Source organism: Monodelphis domestica, chromosome 4, assembly GCF_027887165.1.
Source record: "Monodelphis domestica isolate mMonDom1 chromosome 4, mMonDom1.pri, whole genome shotgun sequence".
NCBI lineage: Eukaryota > Metazoa > Chordata > Mammalia > Didelphimorphia > Didelphidae > Monodelphis > Monodelphis domestica.
Window position 1 is genome coordinate 324,172,665 of NC_077230.1, and position 20,181 is coordinate 324,192,845.

Consider the following 20,181-nt stretch of genomic DNA (forward strand, 5'->3'; position numbering starts at 1 on the left):
CACAATTTTACATAAAGTCTAGCTATTAATTATGTCATTTCATAAAATCTCCTTACTGACTTTCCCAGTGTTAAAACAATGAACACTAAAGAGAGATAATGACTAAGCTGACTAGGAATTTGTCTTTCTTCTTTTCCAGGGCTTGCTTAACTTTTTTTTTGCCTATGAACTGAAATTGAAGATAATCAAACCTCAGGAACAGACCTCTTCCCAATTATCCAAGCCTCTGGCTATAGGGTCTTTCCTAGGCTTCTGTCAACCTAACCTGACAGTTGCTCCATCACTTCTCCCCCACCCTCTTTAAGAATTTAAGTATCCCCTTTTGTGCTTTGACTCTGTGTGGCTTCCTAGATAATAATCATAGAGTTGTAGCTCTGTGTGGTTTTCTATATTATGATTTCCCTGTCTCAGTTAAAGACCCGACACTGTAACTATTTTGATACCTGTTTTTTTAAGGTTGACACCACATAACAATCAAATTTATTTTGGTACTTACTATAATGATAATATATTGATCTATCTACTCTTCTCACCAACAATGTACATTTTAAAATAGGTATCAAAAATTGAATTGTGCTCAAATATATATACTCAAATACCCCAGGCAAATCTTCATTATGTTGGTAGTAACATTCCTTTTCTACTACTATAAAAACACAATAAGCTGTAGCTATCTCATACTGAACTTTTCCCTAGGGGTTTCTAATAATGATAGGTAAGCAGTAACTTTGAAATTGGATTCCCCTAAAAATCCATGAGTAAGCCTGGATGACATAAAAGAAAAGAACTCACAAGGCTGCTAAATATCTGTTTTGCCTGTACCCTTTTTCTTATACAAAATGACAAAATGTTATTTAATTTTAAATTAGATATAATAACTTATAGCAATATACTTATATCTGAATAGTACTTTGTAGTTTACAAAACATTTTCATATATGTTATTTCATTTAATCCTTTTTGTTGCCCTATTAGGTAGAGAGGACAGATAACATTTTCTTCATTTTGCATATATAGAAACTGAAGTGCAGAGAGGTTAGGTGATTTGTCTAAGGTCCTCCAGTCAATAAGTATCAGAGTCAGGACAATACCCAAGTCTTCAGACTCCTAGTTCAATGTTGTTTTTATCATGCTGCCTCTCCAGTATGAAATATGAATTTTGTGTGTTTCAGAAAAATGAAAATGTTTACAAGAAGGTAATAAATGGTGATTTTTGATGCAAACTAGCCATGTACCCTTTCAAGTTTACAGACATGATATGTATAATGAATTATCTGTCCTGTCCATCTTCATTTTCTAGAATAGTCTAGTCCTAATGAGGGTTGGCAGTGGGAAATGGTGCTTTAAAATCTTAGAAATGCTTTGAGATCCTTTTTCTTTAATGGAGCTTTTAGATCTTATGCTTCTTACTAGTTAGCAGATATTAGACAAACTCTGTGCCTTCTCTGTGCTCTTCCTCCCAGCTGATAAGAGCTTTCAAGATCAAGTCTGAAGATTTTATTTCCTTTAATAAAAGACTGCAAGGAAAGATAGTCAAAGTTGAATGTCTGACAAAAAGGACATGGGAGGAAATATCACCCAGGTGCCCTGGGGATTCTTGTATTCCTTCCCTGCCCTTTCTTCTGGAATGGTCCTCCTCAAACATCTTTGTGAGGAATAATCTGAGGGAGAGAGGAGAATTCCCAGGATGGGAGGAGGGCAATACCCCAGACCCATAATGAAATCTAGCAACCTGAATCCCTGGGTGAGGTGAGGAGCGGGTATGATTCCATCCCAGCTATAGCTTTTTCCATCATTATTGCTTTTTCTATCACTGTGGCTTTTCCATCACTGTGGCTATACTACCTGTCATAGCCTTGAATAAACACTTTCATGCCTTAAGATGAAGGGATCTGAGCTGCAGTTCTTTGGGTAAGAACCAGCATTCACTTTTCCACCACAAAAACTTGCTCTCCTACAACAATCCCAAAGACTCTCCACCTTGGAGAATGTGGAAGTGACAATAACAGGGAATACAGAATGAATCTGACTAGGATTCATTTTTCCAGGCATCTTTAATTTATCCTATGACTAACAGTTGGGCATTATCAGAGTTACCCCACTATACTGACTCTGAGGAAGAGACTTAAAAATAAGTCAGAAGTGCCTATCTTGACTATAAGAATAGGAGGTGCCTGTTGTGGGCATAAATCCTGCATAAGAATAAATATCTTCTTGGCCCTAAAAGAACCCCCTAAATCAGTGATGGCAAACCTTTTATAGACTGTGTGCTGTGCCCCATTCCTCCCCCCTCCCGGCACTGCTCCCTTACCCTAGATAGGGGAGAAAGAAAGGGAGTGGTCCAAACACTCTGCTCATAGGAAGGAGGAAGGGCATAGCTCCAACTGAGGTCTCTGTGTGCCATCTCTGGTGTGCATGCCATGGGTTCACCATCATGGCCCTAAATCTTACAAATGACTCCAAGGTTGTTCTCCAAGATGTATATATAACATTCCAAATGGTCACTGAACATTTCCTGTTGCATGAATTATAGCTCCTCTAGATTACTCACTTCCAATTTTCTATTAATGGAAAAGTATATACACATGAAGTTTAGACTGTCTGGTGAGCTCACACTTATCTGTGCTCCCACATATATGTGTGAATTCTTTCTTTCTAAGGAAATAAACATAACTGCTGTGGAAAATGTTTTTTCTTTTATTATTTTTTCCTGGGTTTACAGGAATAATCTAGAAGCTCTATCTTGACTCTGAAAGGCACTTGTTATAGAACAATAATGCAAAATGGTGCCAGAAATTTTAAGTAGATACTCTAACTTCAATAAAATAGATGGGTTGTAGAAAAGTGGGAGAAGGATAAGAGATGGTGGAAAAAAAGGTGAGCTTACCTTATTTCCTCTGAAAATTTTCCCATATCTAGCAATAGCAATTTTTCCAGAACAATTGATTCCTAAATCCCGTTCCAATTTAAAGAAGTCTTCAGTTCTTGCATAATTCACATACACTAGTTCACCCTAATGGGAAAAAGGATGATTAAAAACAAGAAGGTACTTTCTGAAGCTTCTCTAGAATAATAACATGTGAGACTTTAGCACTTTAAAGCAAGCCTTTCCTAAGGCTTTCATATTCATTATTTCATTCTTATTAGTAAGAGAAAAGACAAAGAAAAAACTGTTAACTGAATAAAACTAAACTTATGCTGTATCATTTAATAATTCTTGCTGCTTCCAATTTTTTCAAACCCCATTTCTCGGTTTAACTTATAAATTCTCCTATAAACTTATTATTTTAATGAATTCTCTCCCAGTCTGCACTAAAGGTAAGATTAAATAGTGATCACTCTTAACCCCTGTGGCATTTACTTGCTAAGTATTTTAACCTATGAAGCAGTTTTCTTTACCAGTAAACAGAAAATTATTTTAAGCTGAGATGATCTCTATGGGACAGCTCTCCTGCTCTTCCTTTCACTTGTCAAAAAGAAGGATGGCTTGGTCTTCCCATGAGGTCAATGAAATGGGATGATCCTGATGGGGGTGGTTCTGATTTTTTAAAAACCCTTACCTTCTGTCTTAGAATTTAATTGGTTCCAAGGCAGAAGAGAGGTAAGGGCTAAGCAAAGGAGGTTAAGTGACTTGCCCGGGCTCACACAGACAAGGAGATTCTAAGGTTCAAATTTGTTTGAGCTCAGGACCTCCTATCTCTATTGACTGAGCCACTTAGTAGCTCCCTGGTTCTGATTTTCTAGCTAAGGTTACTAAGGGGCAATTGAGACAAATAAAGCAATTAATATTCTTTATTTGTCAGAGAAGGTTGTAATCAAGCCACACCTGAAGGCCAATTCACTTCCTAAAGCTGCAGCTAATCTTCAAACTTCATAACAATTCCAACCCCCCTTTGAGTGAGGCTTAATAAAAATGGTCTTTTCCCATTAGCCTAATTGAGAAGCCCAGTAAGACCCATTTTATTAACAGCTATATGAGTTACTCTTTGTAAACAGTTATCTTGTCCTGGAGAAAATTTGCCTCAGTTTGCCTGTGATGTCTTTTACTTGCCACACATTCCACTTGACTGATTAGCAGTTATCAAGATACAATTCTAAATGAAAGAGGACATTCATATCTATCTCTAATTGTTGGTTAAAGACATTTTAATCATTAAATCTTCTGCAATGGGGGATACTTCACTATAAGCAACTACTATCACTGAGCCTGTCTCCAGAAGCACCAAGCAGTCAAACAGAGGCTACCAAGGTCTTTTTTGTTTTGTTTTGTTTAGCCCATCCTTTATTTCAAGGGAACCATTCCAGGACTGCCAATTACCACCAAATGCCGTAGACCAAGTCCAACACGGCAAGCTGGTAGCTCAATTCCAAGATGATAATGAAAAGATACAGTTAGATAGTTAACAAAGATTTAGTCATAGCTGGAGAATGACATTCAGAGCAGAGAAAGAATAATCATTAAGGATAAAATATTGATTCCATTAAAAGGTGCTTCCTAGTGTTTGTTATATCCCTTGTTTATTGTCCCAAACCTCATGTAGGAGGCCCTCATCCATTTTGAACTTACTTTTTTTAAATCTCCTCAGCTAAACAAGTCCTGGGGTTAGTTTCAATGCTTTCTAAGGAAAAATTAGCCTCATGTGTGAGGAGTAAGCCAGTCTCATGTGATAGAAGCCTCCGGCAAACAATATTTTAAAATTATTATTGTTATATTACACTAATTTCCTAGTAGAGGGCAAATGCATGCATAATTGAAGAGACCCCCAAAATGTGAAAACCAAAGACTCCTCATTTTCCACAAGCTGCTCTGCTTGATTTTGACTTCAGAAACATCATGCTTCTCCCAGGATCAGCTCAATCACCTGAAATATCATCATCACAGATATTCAAAACTTTTTCAATCACCATCAATTGTGTCTCTTCTCTGACTGGAGGGCAGAACTTCTTCTAAAGCCTTCCTTATCTGAACTTTCCATCTAACTCCTTATTTTCCATCTGTTGCTCTACTTGGTTTAGAATCCCAAACATCAGGGCATGCCTCCAGCACTTTGTACCCTTAGATGCTACCTCCTTTCAACTTTCTTTTTTTTTTTGCACTGTCTTCCCTCATTAGTTTATCAACTCCTTGAAGGCAAGAACTGCTTTTTTAAAATTTGGCATCCTTGGTTCTTAGCACAGTGTTTGGCACATAGAAGGCACTTAAATGTTTCTTGATGATATTATTATTGACTATAATAGAAAGAGCACTAGGCTTAAAATAAGACAACTTCTAGACTTGGCTCTGTCACTGGTTAGAAATGTGATACTGAACACCAGCTTTAGCTGTTTTGTATCTTGGTTTCCTTGCCTGCAATACAAAGGGGCAGAATTATTTTGACACCAAGGGCATGTATAGTTCTAATATTCTCTTGTGTTGAGGCATCTTATGATTCTTAGACTACCACATATGTGCTGGAAGCCCCATTGCATGTCAGGTACATATTTCTTACTTAGTTCAGCTTCAAATACATAAATGAAATATGGCAGACTGACTGAATGCATAAATAAATAGGTCTAGGCTAATTATGCCTAGAGTCTCTCTCCCCCTCTCTTTCTCCTTCCCTCCCTTTCCTTTTCCTCTCTCCTTCTCTCTCCCTCCCTCTCTGTCTCTCTGTCTCTCTCTGCCCCCCATCCACTTTCTGTCTTAGTATCAATAGTATCAATTCCAAGACAGTAGAGCAGTAAGGGATAGACAACTGGGTTTAAGATCCACTGAGCCATCTGGCTGCCTCCAGTTACTAAGTTCTTTAAGACAGATTCCTTTACACAAAGCTCCTCATCTCCTAGGAAATTCTTTTATGTAGAATTTGTGTAGGGAAGTAGGTGGTTAAATGTATGGAGGGCCAATCAAAGAGATCTGAATCTGAAGCTTGACACACATTCAGACCATATCCTTTGGTCTGTGTGTGATCTTAGACAAATTACTTTACTTCTCAGTCTCAATTTCTTCATTCATATATTGGCAATGACAGTAGCACCAACTTCACAGAGTGTTGTGAGAAGTAAGTGAGAAAAATATGTGAAGCATTATGCAAACCTAAAAGTACAATATAAATCTTAGCTTTTATCTCTTAATACTAAAAAAAAAACACTTAAAAACCATTTATTAAGTACTTTGGTATACAAAATACTGTGTTAAGTGTTGTGCATACAAGAGAAAAATAAGTCATACCCTATTCTGGAAGAGCTCATATTCAAATATGGGAGGTAGCACATATAGAAGAGCAACTGGGTAGCCCAGTGCCCAGCCTAGAATCAGGAAGACTTATATTCCTGAGTTCAAATTTGGCCTCAGATACTAATATGTGACTGGAAAGTTAATATTAATCTGTACCCCTTTTTGGCAGCCCAAGACAATCTTTGGATTTTAAAGTAGAAAAAAGTTTGGTTTTAAGACTAAAGTTATGAATTTGCTCCCACCCCCACCCCCTTCTTGAAGTAGGGTGGAGACAAGTTCTTTGTTTATCTGTAGACAAGCTTCTTTGCTTAGTGAAGCAATTAATGAACTAGGCAGAGCCATTTGTAGAAGACTGCACATGTGCTGGTGGTAATTCCTGGCAAGTCCAGAAGACTCATTCCTTGTTCAAAGGGAGGTCAGTCATCTAATCAAAGAGGCTTGAGAATGGGACAAAGAACATAAATTGGCAGAGGGGGAGGAAATTGGCCCCTTTTCCTTAGAATTCTAGACTGAAGAGGCTTGTAGTCTAGCTTGGGGCTGTCCTAGTTATGGGGGGAGAGAGCTAAGAGATCAGCTGGCCACATGTGGTTAGTGCCTTTTCTTTCTATGACTTGATTTTCATTACTTAATAAATAATTATAAATTAAGATATAGTCATCACAGAATTTTAATCATAACATGACCCTAGGCAAGTTACTTAACCCAGTTTGCCTCACTTTCATCATCTACAATAATATAAATTGGAGAAGGAAATGTCAAACCATTCCAGTATTTTTGCCAAGAAAACCCTAAAAAGGGTCATGAAGAGTCAGACACCACTGAAATGACTGAATAACTGTAGCAGTCCACACCTGTCTAGGGGCAAGGGAAACAGTATGTACAGATTGTCTTAGAAGAGAGCATGCTCAGTCTTGCACTTGGCTAGAAAAGCCTCTGACCCTTGACCCCAGCTTCCCCCAGGTTAGGCGGGAAAACAGGTTTCTTTGTGCTTACCTGGCTAAGAGAAACCACACCTATACCTTGTCGATAACCAATAATAATCATCCCTATGTATTGTGTATATTTGCATATCAAAGAGATTAAATACAGCCGCAGCAAGCTCCACCTTCTCTCTTCCCCTCTCTCTTCTCTCTCTTCCTCACTTGGATCTCAGCTCTCTGGCCAAGCTCCATCTTTAATTCCATTCCTTCTCTATCTCTCTCACCTGGGACCTGGCCTTTGTCCAGGCACTTTCTTTTCTCTATCATCTCTCCAACCTGTGTGGTATTAAGTTTGCATCATTGGACGGGTACAAGCCTTCTGAGTAGTCCACTGATCGGAGTATTGCTGTGGCTCATTGATAATTAATAAGGCCTGCATTTCTGACTCATTCCTGCCACCTCATATCTATAATTTGGCTCCGCCATCCCCCTTGTGGTATCCAAAACTTCTATCCTTCCTCTATCTTCCTACCTTAAAGCTTCTCTCCCCTCGGGAAGCTTTAATAACAAAAGCATATATGAACATTCAGTTGTCAGTCAGATAGAGGGGACCAGTGACCCTTAGGGTGCAGAGGCAAAGCAAAATATTTTCTTTAGTGTAAATTCTATTGAGAAAACTACATCCTTTGAAACATTTGACGATGCCAAGGACTCATTTTGGTAGTGAGAACTTTGTTGTCTTCTTCTTCAGTACCCATAGAATTGAGACAGTTACCAGTTTGTACCTCCAGGAGGACTGGTCCCCTAGATAAAGGCTGTAGGGAGAAGGCTACAGCCAAGGTCTAGGTTCTAGGTTATATTTCTATTACCTACCATTCTTAGACTTACTTTCCCATAGGTGGCAAGTAGTCAACAGATACAACAATCTGACCTCAGGTACTTTAGCTATGTGACTAGGGAGTAGTTGGAGTAGCTGAGATGACAGGTTTCTTCTTTATAGGCTGCCCTAGATCTGAGGTGTCAAATTTGCTACCCTCAAAACTCTCAAGACCAAGCCAGATTGAAATGTAATTGGGGAATATTTAACAAAAATAAATAAAAATACATCAAACCATAATGTGAATTTGCCAATATGCTTTCCTTCAGGATCAGTTTTCATTTGAGTTTGACACCACTGCCCTAAATGATGGTGATGATGGAAGTTGGACATGTGATCTGGGAGTCTGCTCTTTTAGAGGCTTTTAGGTTTAGGGTGCTGGGTTGTGTCCACTAGTAGCTCATGAATGTGTTGTCTCAGCTAGAAGAATCTAAGTTCTTTAGAGATAGGAGAAGTTTCCTTTCCCTTTTTGTATGTCCTAACACCTAGTGTAGAGCCTGGCACATAGTAAGTCTTAATAATGTATTTCATGTGTGCATAATACTTTCTATAGATCTGTTTTCCCAAATCCTATTTGCATTATAGGGTTGAGCTACCAAAGTATAAATACTGTTTCCTTCATGGCTCTAGGGGTCAGCCTGAGGGAGTAGATTTTCATTATACTATCCCACTTATCCTAGTGGACTTCTCAATGATTATTAGCCCAAGCTAATTACCTATTAGAAAGTATATTTAAGGGTATAGTGAGTGTATTTAATCATATAGGAAGGATATTTACTACATAAATATCCTCCCCAGAAGGGATATAGTCTCTTCTCATCCCTATAAGATCTCTGAGAAGAAAATGAGTTCCAGTTTGAGGAACAGATGCGGTCAAAACATAAATACATGACTACTGGTTACTAGAAGTCACTTTTTTTTCTTTTCATGGAGGATATATGAAGGCCTGCTTAGGTTGTCTATTAGTACCAAATGCCACTGCTATCATAGAGTCCTAAAGCTATTTTACCCTCAAGATATCAGGTTTATCCTTGATAAGTCTCTCAATTACTGATGAAGACTGCTGTCAGCCATTGATGCTTTGGTGAATGCTGTTACCAATACCAATGGAGACTTCCAATTTTCTAGCCTTCTGAAATTCACAAGATTATCACTCAGTCAATGAAGGTGGGTGGGCGGGTTGAAGATAAATTTGATCCTTCCACCATTCCCAAGGGCAATTCCCTCTTAAGAGTTCCATAACATTGGATTCAACCATGATTTAACTGGACTGTTGCTGGAAAGCAGGATTTCAAACTGGCTGGCTGTTTTCTGCATCACACCAAGATGCAAGGTTGATTCTCTTCAACCAGCTTTTAGATATTTCTTTTATGGCATCATCTACTTTAAAATAATTACTTAAATCCCCTATTATTCTTTTAAATTAATTGATTGATTGATTTTAGAAACCTTGGCCATCGGTGCCTTAATTGATGTGCAGGTGAAAATTCCCCTCCTTTAACATATATTAAAGTCATAATTCTTTGATGGACTCAACAAACTTACAACTTTCTAATTATTGACATTAAGCAAGGCATAAAACAAGGAGCCCAATATGCTTGCCAAAAAATGCTTTTCACTGTTTTAGAGGACCTCTGTAAGGTCCACCAGCTGTTCCTTTTCATATTTTGCTAATTACTTCACCATCTGGAAAAAATGTAAATCCTTCTAAATGAGCTTTCCAACTACTCCAACAGTCTAGCTTAACTATACATATAAGCAAAATCAAGTTGTTGAGAAATAGCTCCTGTCTAGACTATGATAAAGATAGACAGTTAGAGGGACAGTTCACTTGATTCATTAGTACATATAATTTTGAAAAGTATTGCCCAGAACTGAACAGCAATATGAGAGCAGGATTCATTCTATTTGGAAAACTGTCCAGCATTTTCAATGAATCTCAAGTTCTTTCTGAAACAAAAATCTATTTTTTAACATTAGTGTTTCCATTGTCATATATCTACAAATTATGGAATACCACAACCATGTGCTATTTTGTGTCTGCCTAGTTTGCTTCATATCCTTAACTTCCTTACACTTTATATCTTTCTCACTTTATATCACCTTCTTTGGGCTGCACCAAATTCTTTAATAAATTAAGATCATTTTAAACTCTATTTCTTAGATGTTAACAACTTTGCTCAAATCAAGAGTAAGGTGGACCTATAAGAAGAAATTAGTTGAAACAAATTAAAGATGAAAAATTATAATTAACATTCTCTCACAATACTTTGGTTCTCTGATTATACACAAGGATCCTTTTGTATGACACAGTGAACTATTGTTCTCTTCCTAGAAATAAACATACTCTTGAATTGTGATTCATGGGGGGGGGGGGGATTTGTTCTTTTCCTTTCAAACTTCTGTTGTTCTGTCATTTTTTTTTCACTATGAAGAATTCAAAGAGTGGATATTAGCTTAGATGGGTTTGCTACTGGGAAAAGCCAATGGAGAAAAACTGAGTTAAATTTACAGCATTTAATTATATAAGTTAAGATACTACCTACACAGTTTGTTAAAATATTGCTTTCCTACTTCCTAATCCAGAATTCAATCACTTTGATACTATCCCTCTAAAGAGTGGTCTCAAAGAATTGTCATAATGGTTAACTTAAACATCCCACAGGGTTATATAAAGGAATCAAACAAATATTAAAAGAGAGAACAAAAACAGAAATTTCTCTATTTAGAAAGTTTACTTTCATCAGAAAACGTAAACTTTTGCATAGTTCTTGATACATAGGAGGTTCATAATAAATACTTGTGGATTGATCTCAATTGTCTCCATCAATTTTTTCTCCTCCACTATGATATTCTCTAAAAGGGGCTTCTTTTTTAAAAGGAGCACATAAGCATTACATATAGTATTTTAGGACTGGCCAAGCAAAAAAGATAACATAAATTCAGTTTTTTGTTTCTTTCAATACTGATTTACTTGCTTGTTTTCTGAACCTAATGCTATTTTGTGGTCAAGGGATTTGAATAAGCAGTTTTCAAAAGAACTGCAAGAAAGTCAATCATCATAGAAAAATAAACTACAGGACACTAATAATGAGAAGATGCAAAATAAAACAAATTTGAGGTTGAAAATTTATCTCACTCCCTGCAAGTTTGCAAAAATAACAAAAAAATAGAAATAACCAATGTTAGAGAAGCTGTTGGAAGATAGGTACACTATTATAATGAGCAGTGAATTGGTATAATCATTATGGAAACATTTAGAAGTATTTGTAAAAGATTCCACGTGTGCAACCAACTCAAAGAGATTAAAACAAAAAAGTCCAATATATACCACATATGGTGCACTTAATAAATACTTTTTTATTGATACTACTTTTTGTAGTAGTAAAGAGAAATAAAACATCTATTTCCTGGGGAAAATATCTTTAATTGTAGTATATAAAATGTGGTATATATAATGGAATATTATGGTGCAGAAAGGAATGACAAATATGAGAAAATCAAGGAAATGTGGGAATATTCATTAGTACAAACTGATACAGAAGGAGAAAAAATAAGGAAGTTGAAGCTAGAGAAATGAATTTACTTGTCCAATGTCATATGATTACTTTGTGGCAAAATCAGGACTAGAATTCTTTTCTCTCAACTTCTACCATACCAGAAGGCTTCCCAGATAAACACTGATTTCTTGGTTGCCCATTTCAGTGATCTCTGACTCTTTGTGACTCCATTTGGGGTTTTGGAATGGTTTGCCATTTCCTTTTCTGGCTCATTTTACAGTTGAGTAATGGGTAAACAGGTTTGAGTGACTTGACCAAGGTCACACAGCTAATAAGAGTTTGAGGCTGGATTCAAGCTCATTTGAGCTCATGAAGATGTGTTTCCTGATTCTAATTCAGTGCTTTATCCACTGTACCACCAAGCTGCCCTACTACTATAGACTACTGTATTTTTATATCATTTCAAACATTCTTTCCCATTTTATGTTAATATAATAGAAGTTATAATTACTTCACTGAGGTATTTTGTGAGCACTATTCAAACGAACATATTCATATCCATTATATTTTATTAGATGAAACATAACTTTAACCTTATTGTCTCTTTAATGACATTAGAAAAGCTGTATGCGGTAGGATACAACCCTGAGTTTCTCAGCAACATTACCAAGTAGGTGATGAAGTGGGTGATATCATCTCTCTGTCCAGCAACCTTTGGCACTGTCATTATAATCCAAGACTATCCAAAATGTTGTTCTTTTAAAAAAAATTTAGTATAATATTTCATTTTTCCCAATTACAAATGAAAACAATTTTAAATACTCATTTTATAAAATTCTGAGTTCCAAATTCTTTCCCTCCCTCCATCACCTTCCCCATCCCTGAAGTTGTAAGCAATTTGATATAGGTTAAACAAGTATAATGATGCAAAACATATTTTTACATTGGTTATGTTATGGAAGAAGTTCTAAATGACAATCTTAGAAATTCACCAACATGTCTTTTCTTACTGTTTCAACATTTCACCTATGTGATATATGTAAAAAAAAAAACCTTTTGTCTTAGAATCCATACTGTGTATTAGTTCTAAGGCAGAAGAGCACTAGGGGCTATGAAATGGGGGTTAAGTGACTTGCCCAGGGTCACACAGCCAGGAAATGTCTGAAGTCAAATTCAAATGCAGGACCTCTTATCTCTAGGACTGGCTCTTTATCCACCGAGCCACCTTACTTCCCCTTACATGATATATTTTTAAGGAGATACAACAACAACAACAAAAAAAAACTAGAAGAAATTATGTTGCCAAAGGAGCTAACAGATTTTGGCATTTCTTTGTATATTCTGTTCTTTTAAAAAACAATAAGCAGTTATATATATCTGTGGATGGTTTTAATACTGGAGGAAAAAGTAAATAAATAGCCAAGGCCTCATGAAAATACAATAAAGACACCCTCTGTTATTTAATATATCTTGTCTTTTTTACCTCTGGCATTCCCTGTGGTGAAAAAGCACTAAAAGGTGGCACCACATCTGGAACATGTTCATATCCTGGAGGAGGGGGTTCAAATAATGATGTGTTGAAAATCTAAAGAAAAACCACAGTTATTAAAATCCACATTCATAATCCAATTCTTTTATGTACCAGTCTTAATTTACTGATCCAATCTAACAGACTTTCTATTAAGCAGGAATACAAGCTCTTGGAGGTGTTTTCATAGGGATAGGGATAGTCAATCAACAAATGTTTATAAAGTAACTACTTACTTATTATGTTCCAGAGCTATGCAATATGCTGTGGAAGACTACATAAAAATGTCAGGCATCATTTCTACCCTCCAGGGGCTTTCAAATGTTATCAAGCAGACAATAATAGCAACAGGAAAAAATTAAATTTCATAAAAATTCAGGAAAGGTTGAGAAAAATAGAAGAGACAAAGATAAGTTAAATTTTTCCAATAAAAATATTTCTATCAACATTCTAGTGAAAAGACTGCAATAAAAACAATTTCTTAAAACACTCATAGGAAGTTTTGAAAATTCTAAAATATGTCTTCGATTATCTTAAATGTTTAGGAGGAGGAGAAATATTATTGCACAACTTACAAAGGCTCACTGTACAAAACTAGGAAAAATGCAAAACTAAACCAAACTTCAAATATACTAGACTGTATCATCACATCACTCAATTTGAACTTGGTACTGATTTTCATTCATTGCTAAAAGTATTAATATTGTGAGATGTATTTTATAATGAGATCAGAGGAAGAAATTCCTGCCAGCACTTGTTGAAACACACATTCCCTTTTATATTACATCAGCCTTGGTTTTAGACCCTTTGACTGAAAACTACAGTCCTATCAAGTGAAATATTGAAAACAAATAGAAATGAAGTGGAATAGCATTTAAAACTCAAACTAGATTATAAAGCAATAGCGATCAGAACAACTTGGTACTCTTTTCAAAAGAGAAATGTAGAAAAATAAAATGTATTAGATAAAATGTAACAATAGCAACAACAACAATAATAGTTGCCCTTTGTACTGTACTTTAAACTTTGCAAAGCATTTTAAATATGTAATATCATTTTATCATCACAACAACTTCATGAATAGGTGCTATTATTATCTCCATTTTGTAGACAGGACAACAGAGGCTCAGAAAGGTTGCAACTATCATGGTCACACAACTAGTAAGAGGCAAGATGGATAAAAACTCAACTTTTCCTGATTATTGCACTCTGGATTTATAATTACTGGAGCCCTCATCTTCTTAAGTGCAAAATAAGCACTAGTTCCAATGGGAATAACAATTTGTTTTTCTTACTATCTCCATGCTATGTAGTCCAAGTCCCAGAAATCTTCATGAAAGAGGCAGGACTTTGATTAAGCCCTACATGGCCATAAAACTTACATTTATATGGTTCTATCCTATTTTCAAAGCCTCTTTCATTATCTCATTATTAGGAACACCATGAAATAGATAAGGAAGGTATAATTATCCATAATTTAAAAATGAAGAAATTGAGACTTAAAAGAGTCCTTGAGCCCAAGGTCATCTAAATACTAAGTGCTGGAACAAGGTTTGAAATTCAGTACTCTGATTCCTAAGTCAAGACTCTTTTTAATCCACTGAGATGGGGGTAGGAAAGAGGAAAATAGGTATGAGCAGGAGAGGAGGATAGAAGTTATTTTGGGATGAGGAACAGGACTGAGGCAAAAATTTACCATCAGTATATAGGACAAAGTGAGAAAATGATTTTTCAGTTTTAATCAGCTTCTTAGGTAGGGTAAAGTCAAAACTACACACTACTTTGGATTTATTTTGAATAGTTTAATTTTCCATCAACATTTATAAATGCCAACGGACTTCATATGTTGAGTAATTTTTAAAGGAAATGTTTTTAAATGTACAGTACACTGCCCCATCTTCTCTAATAGTAGATGCATAGTTGGCTATGCATAGGTGGCATTGTGGATAGAGTCAAGAAGACTCATCTTCTTGAATTTAAATTTGGTCTCAGATACTTACTATGTGAACCTGAGCAAGTAAATTAATATGGTTTATTTCAATTTCCTCATCTAGAAAATGAGCTGGAGAAAGAAATGGCAAAAACTCTGATACTTTTGCCAAGAAAACTCCACATGGTAATGTAAAGAGTTGAACAAGCTGGAAAAAATGACTTTAAATAAAAAATGACAAATAATTTAAGGAATATTTAGGATTAATAGCTTAGATGAACTAATAGTAAAAATGATATCTAAATTATTTATCTTATTTATTGCCATAACAGCAAAATTGTCAGTGTAATGTTTTGTTAGAGGCAGCTAAATGGTACAGTGGATAGAGCACTGACCTGGAATGAGGAAGATCTGAGTTCAAATTTGATATCAGATACCTACTAGCTGTGTGACTCTGGGCAAGTCACTTAATTCCTACTTGCCTCAGTTTCTCATCTATAAAATGGGGACACACTAGAGAAAGAAATGGTAAGCTACTCTAATATCTTTGCCAAGAAAATCCCATGGATAAGGTCTAGGGGATCATGAAGAGTTGGATATGATTAAAAGACCAAACAACAATCACAACAATATTTTGTAGAGCTAAAATATAATAACAAAATTCATTCACTGGATGAAAATGTTCTAAAATCTATAGAGAAATAATAGGGGTTAAAAGGAATGGAGAAGGAATAGAATTTTCAAACATCAAATTACATTATAAAATAGTGATCCTGAAAAGTACTTGTTACTGGTTAAAAAAACAAAAAAAGCAGATTAGTTGAAACATAATATATTAGAAGATCCATTACCGAATGAAATCAATAACCCAGTGTTCCATATAGCCACAATAAAAGTTACTTGGAGAAATCCCTCTTTGGCAATAACATCTGGGAAACTTGGAAAACAGTTTGGAAGAAATTCGATTTAGAGACAGAGGCAGCTTAGTATAGTAGATTTAGCCTTGCGTCTAGAATGTAGAAGACCTGAATTTTCACCTTGGCTTCTAAGTGAACCATTGAGCCTAGGTTTTCAGTCTGAGGTACCTAAGTGATGCAAAAGATAGGGCCTGGACATGGAGTCAGGAAGAACTGACTTCAAATCTGGTTTTGGACACTTACCAGCTGAATGACCCTATAAGACCTGTTTGCCTAGATTTCCTCAAATATAAAATGAGGGCAATAATATGATCCTCACAGGGTTGTGAGGATCCAAATGAAGTAATATTTATATAAAGCACTTAACACAATGCCTGGCACATAGTAGGTGTCTTATAAATGTCTTCTTTCCTTCCCATTCTCTTCCTCCTTTGTAAGAAAGAGTTAATAACAGCACCAATATTACAGAGTTGTTGCTAGGGGCAAATGAGATATGTGTTCAAAATACTATATAAAGGTTAGCTATTATTAGCTTGCCAAATAGTATTTATTCCTTCATGATTTAACAATGAATGATATTCAAACTAGTGAATTTCATAATTGTTTTGTCTTCATTCTGAACACTAGACTTCATTTGAGGATTATTGGTAAATAATATTAAAAACTACTAAGTAATTTTACAAAATTGCCCTTATACCAATATACATTTCAAATGGTAAAATGATCCAGTTATAAAAAAAAAGTTATAGTATGACATACGTAGAGAAGAATGGAAAGTTATAGCTTTTGCAGCTGTTAAGAGAGTAGTAATGTATAACTAGAGAATAAAAAGAGATTATCAAAGTCAGAATATATAATCTAATTTACATACAATTAAAAAACTTTTGCAAATTAAATCAGTGAAGTTAGAATAAGAATATAAAGTATGTTATATTTTATGTTTTAAAATCTGAAATACAAAATTTGTAAGGAATTGACACAAGATCAGTAATCATTTCCCAAAAGAAAAAGTAGTCAAAGGATATGTACAGTTTTAAATAAAAGAAATGGAAACTACAAATATATAGGTAAAATAAGTCAAAATTACTATTAATGAGAGATAGGCAAATTAAAACAACTTTCAGGTATCATTTTATAATCTTCAAATTATGAGACAGAAAATGGGAAAATGCAATTGTGGATGGGGGCTAAATCACTGCTGGTAGACATGAGAATTGGTCAAATCATTTTAGAGAACAATTTGGAATTATGGAAATTATGAAATTGATCATACTTTGATCCAGAGATCTCACTAGAGGGATTATACCCCTGGCAAGTTGATGGTAGGAAACAAACAGATCTACAAAATATTCACAGTATCATTGCCCATGATAATGAAAAGCTCATATTTCCCAGTGATTAGAAGAAATGGCTGAATACTTTAGTGTATAATTCTAATAGAATATGACTTCACTTTAAAGAATAATCCAGATACTGATGGGCTTTTATCTACCAAGCCCAAAGACATTCTTCTTCCTTCATCCTGCCTCTTGTTAAGGGCTTACATGTGTGCCCATGCACAAACACACACACACACACACACACACACACACACACACAGACACACACACACAGATGCTCCCTTAAATACCCTAATATGCCAGTAACTCAGTTCCTATGCTATATTATTCCATCCATATAAGTTATACATTGAGACGGTCATATCACTGATCTTGCCATCACTTATAAGTATTCCACTTCCACATGAAATTCCTTTATCACATTGTAATCTTTTATCATGCTATGCATTCTATACATTCTATGCATTCTATACAAAGTCTAACCCTGATCTTCATCCTTACCATAATCATCATTTCCAACATCTCTCTCTCTTGTGGACTCACACAAATAATAAAAAGGTCAACATCTTTCCTTGTTCTAGTGACAGCCTCCTCCTTTTCCTATCTTAATCTTTTGGTGAAACTACTCTAACTAACCTTCTACTTTCTAATCTTTTTGATCCCTTGTCCTGCTGATCAGTCCTTGACAAACATGAATTCTGGATTACTCCCAACATTTACCTTTTTATCTCATATTCATATACTATTAAACAAATGTGAAGAAAATCATGAAACCCTGGTGAATGGATCCATTATAAATGTATTTTATATATTCTTAACTAGGTCCTAATTGCAGCAAGACATCCTAATATTTGCCTTCTATTTGATTAACTATCCCACCCCCTGACCTCTCTCTATACTCCACTCTAAACCTTCTTGTTTCTCCTTAAACCTCCCTCACCCATCTCAGTTTAAGACCTTATCTCATATTTAAAGAAAAACTGAAACCATTTGCTGAAAACTTCCTCTTCTCCCTTCCTCCTTATCTTACATCACTTAGACAACTGGATTCCACTATCTATTACTTTATTCCAGTGTTAGATAAAGAAGTGACCCTTTAAAAAAAAAACAAATCTCAAAACATTTACCCTTGATCCCATCCATTCCTATCTTCTCTAATAAATGTTCTCCTCTATCATCTTCATTCTCTCTCTGTCTCTAATCTTCAATTTCTCCATTTCTATTGGTTACTTCCCAGCTGCCTACAAACACACTTATGTTTTCCTTATCCTTAAAAATGCCTTTGATCTAACAATTCCTACTGGTTATAATATAATCTCTCTCCCCCTTCTTGGCCAAAGAAAATCATCTACACTCAATATTTCCACATGCTCTTTTTTTTCACTCATTTTTTAAACACTGGAATTTGGCTTCCAGTGACTTTATCCAAGTTACTCTCTTCTCTGAACCCTACTTGATACCACTCTTTTATTTAACCCCTACTCCTAACGTATTAATCTCTAAAGGATATTTCTTAAGTGTCAGTTATTTCTTTTTGTTGTCTATCTTTTTCAGTCCTAGGTTTTCATAATTCTTCTCTCTCTTGGCTTGTCTCATCCTTCTAACCAGTTTTTTTTCAGTTACCAGTGCTGGTTTGCCCATCTTATACTCACTAACCAGAAACTTCTCTCAGTGTTCTGTTCTGGGCTCAATTCTTTTTGCTCTATATAATCTCACTTGGTGATCACATCAGCATACATGATGTTAATTATCTTTATGCAGATGATTTTCAGATCTATATATCCAGCTCTAGTCTTTCTCTTTGATCATTTCACTTATTGCCTTTTGAAAATCTTGATTTGAATGTCCTGCAGGTATCTGAAAATCAACATACCCAAAAGAGAATTCATTATCTTTCACCCCAAACCCTCTGTACTTGCAAACTTCTCTATTGTTGTCAATAATACCAACAACCTCCTAGTCATTTAAGTCCATAACCTGATTTTCATCTTTGACTCCTTACTCTCACTCACCCAAAATGTCCAATCTATGGTCAAATCTTATTGAGTTTACCTTCACAGTATCTTTTATATCGGTCTCTTTTTCTCCACTTAAATAGCAATAGTCCCTTTCATGTCCTCAACCTTTTATCTGAATTGCTGCAACAGTTTTCAACTGCCCTTTCCTTTCAATCTATCCATTTGCCAATGTGATTTTTCTAAAGCATAATTCTGATCATGTCACTCTTTTCCACTCAATAATCTCCAAAATATCTCTATTACTTCCAAGACTAAACACAATATCCTCTTTTTGGCATTTAAAGCTCTTAATAACCTGGCTCCTTCCAACCTTTCCTGTTTTATCACACCTTACTCAACCTCCATACCCCATGTCCTTTTGACACTGAACTCCTCAATCTTTTTCCTACAATACACTCTATTTTTGAATTTTCACTGACTGACCCAGAAGCCAGACTAAAAAGAGTTAAGGAAAAAAAAAGAAAGGAGATAAAAACATTAATTCTAGATTGTCTTTTCAAGAGGTTTAGCCACAAAAGGTGGGATGATAGGGAAATGGGATGATAGCAAGGATGAAAGAGTAAAGTGAGGGTTTTATGAGGATAAGAGAAAAGTTGGCATATTTGTAAGACTAAGTAGCAGCCAGTAAAAAAGAAAAAAGAGAAAATAAAGAGAAGTGAAAGTGTGGGGATGATAAAGGAACAATTTTCTAGAAGAGATGGGATAAAATGGGATCACTTATGTAGGTACAGGGACTTGTCTATGTAATGAGTAGGGCAAACTCTTCAGGTAAGAAAGAGTTGAAGGAAGAGATTTCTAAGTGATATGAGATAAGGAGGAAAATTAAAGAAGAGGGAACTCAATGAATGGCTTCAATTTTTTCAGTGAAATATGAAACAAATTTCTCAGTTGAGAATTTGAGGGAAAAAGAAGGAAATCTGGAGAGTAAAGAAAAG

At 35.5% G+C, this 20,181-nt stretch overlaps 1 protein-coding gene across 1 annotated transcript in view; it reads right to left on the minus strand.

The window, feature by feature from the left end:
• Nucleotides 1-20,181, minus strand: part of LOC100009990 (Putative N-acetylated-alpha-linked acidic dipeptidase) — an 80,208-nt gene that overhangs the window by 40,958 nt on the left and 19,069 nt on the right. Inside the window, exons 4-5 of the mRNA XM_007490937.3 lie at nt 12,997-13,098; nt 2,887-3,012 (exon numbers count right to left, since the gene is read on the minus strand). Coding sequence (XP_007490999.1) covers nt 2,887-3,012; nt 12,997-13,098 — 228 coding nt within the window. The remainder of the gene's footprint in view (nt 1-2,886; nt 3,013-12,996; nt 13,099-20,181) is intronic.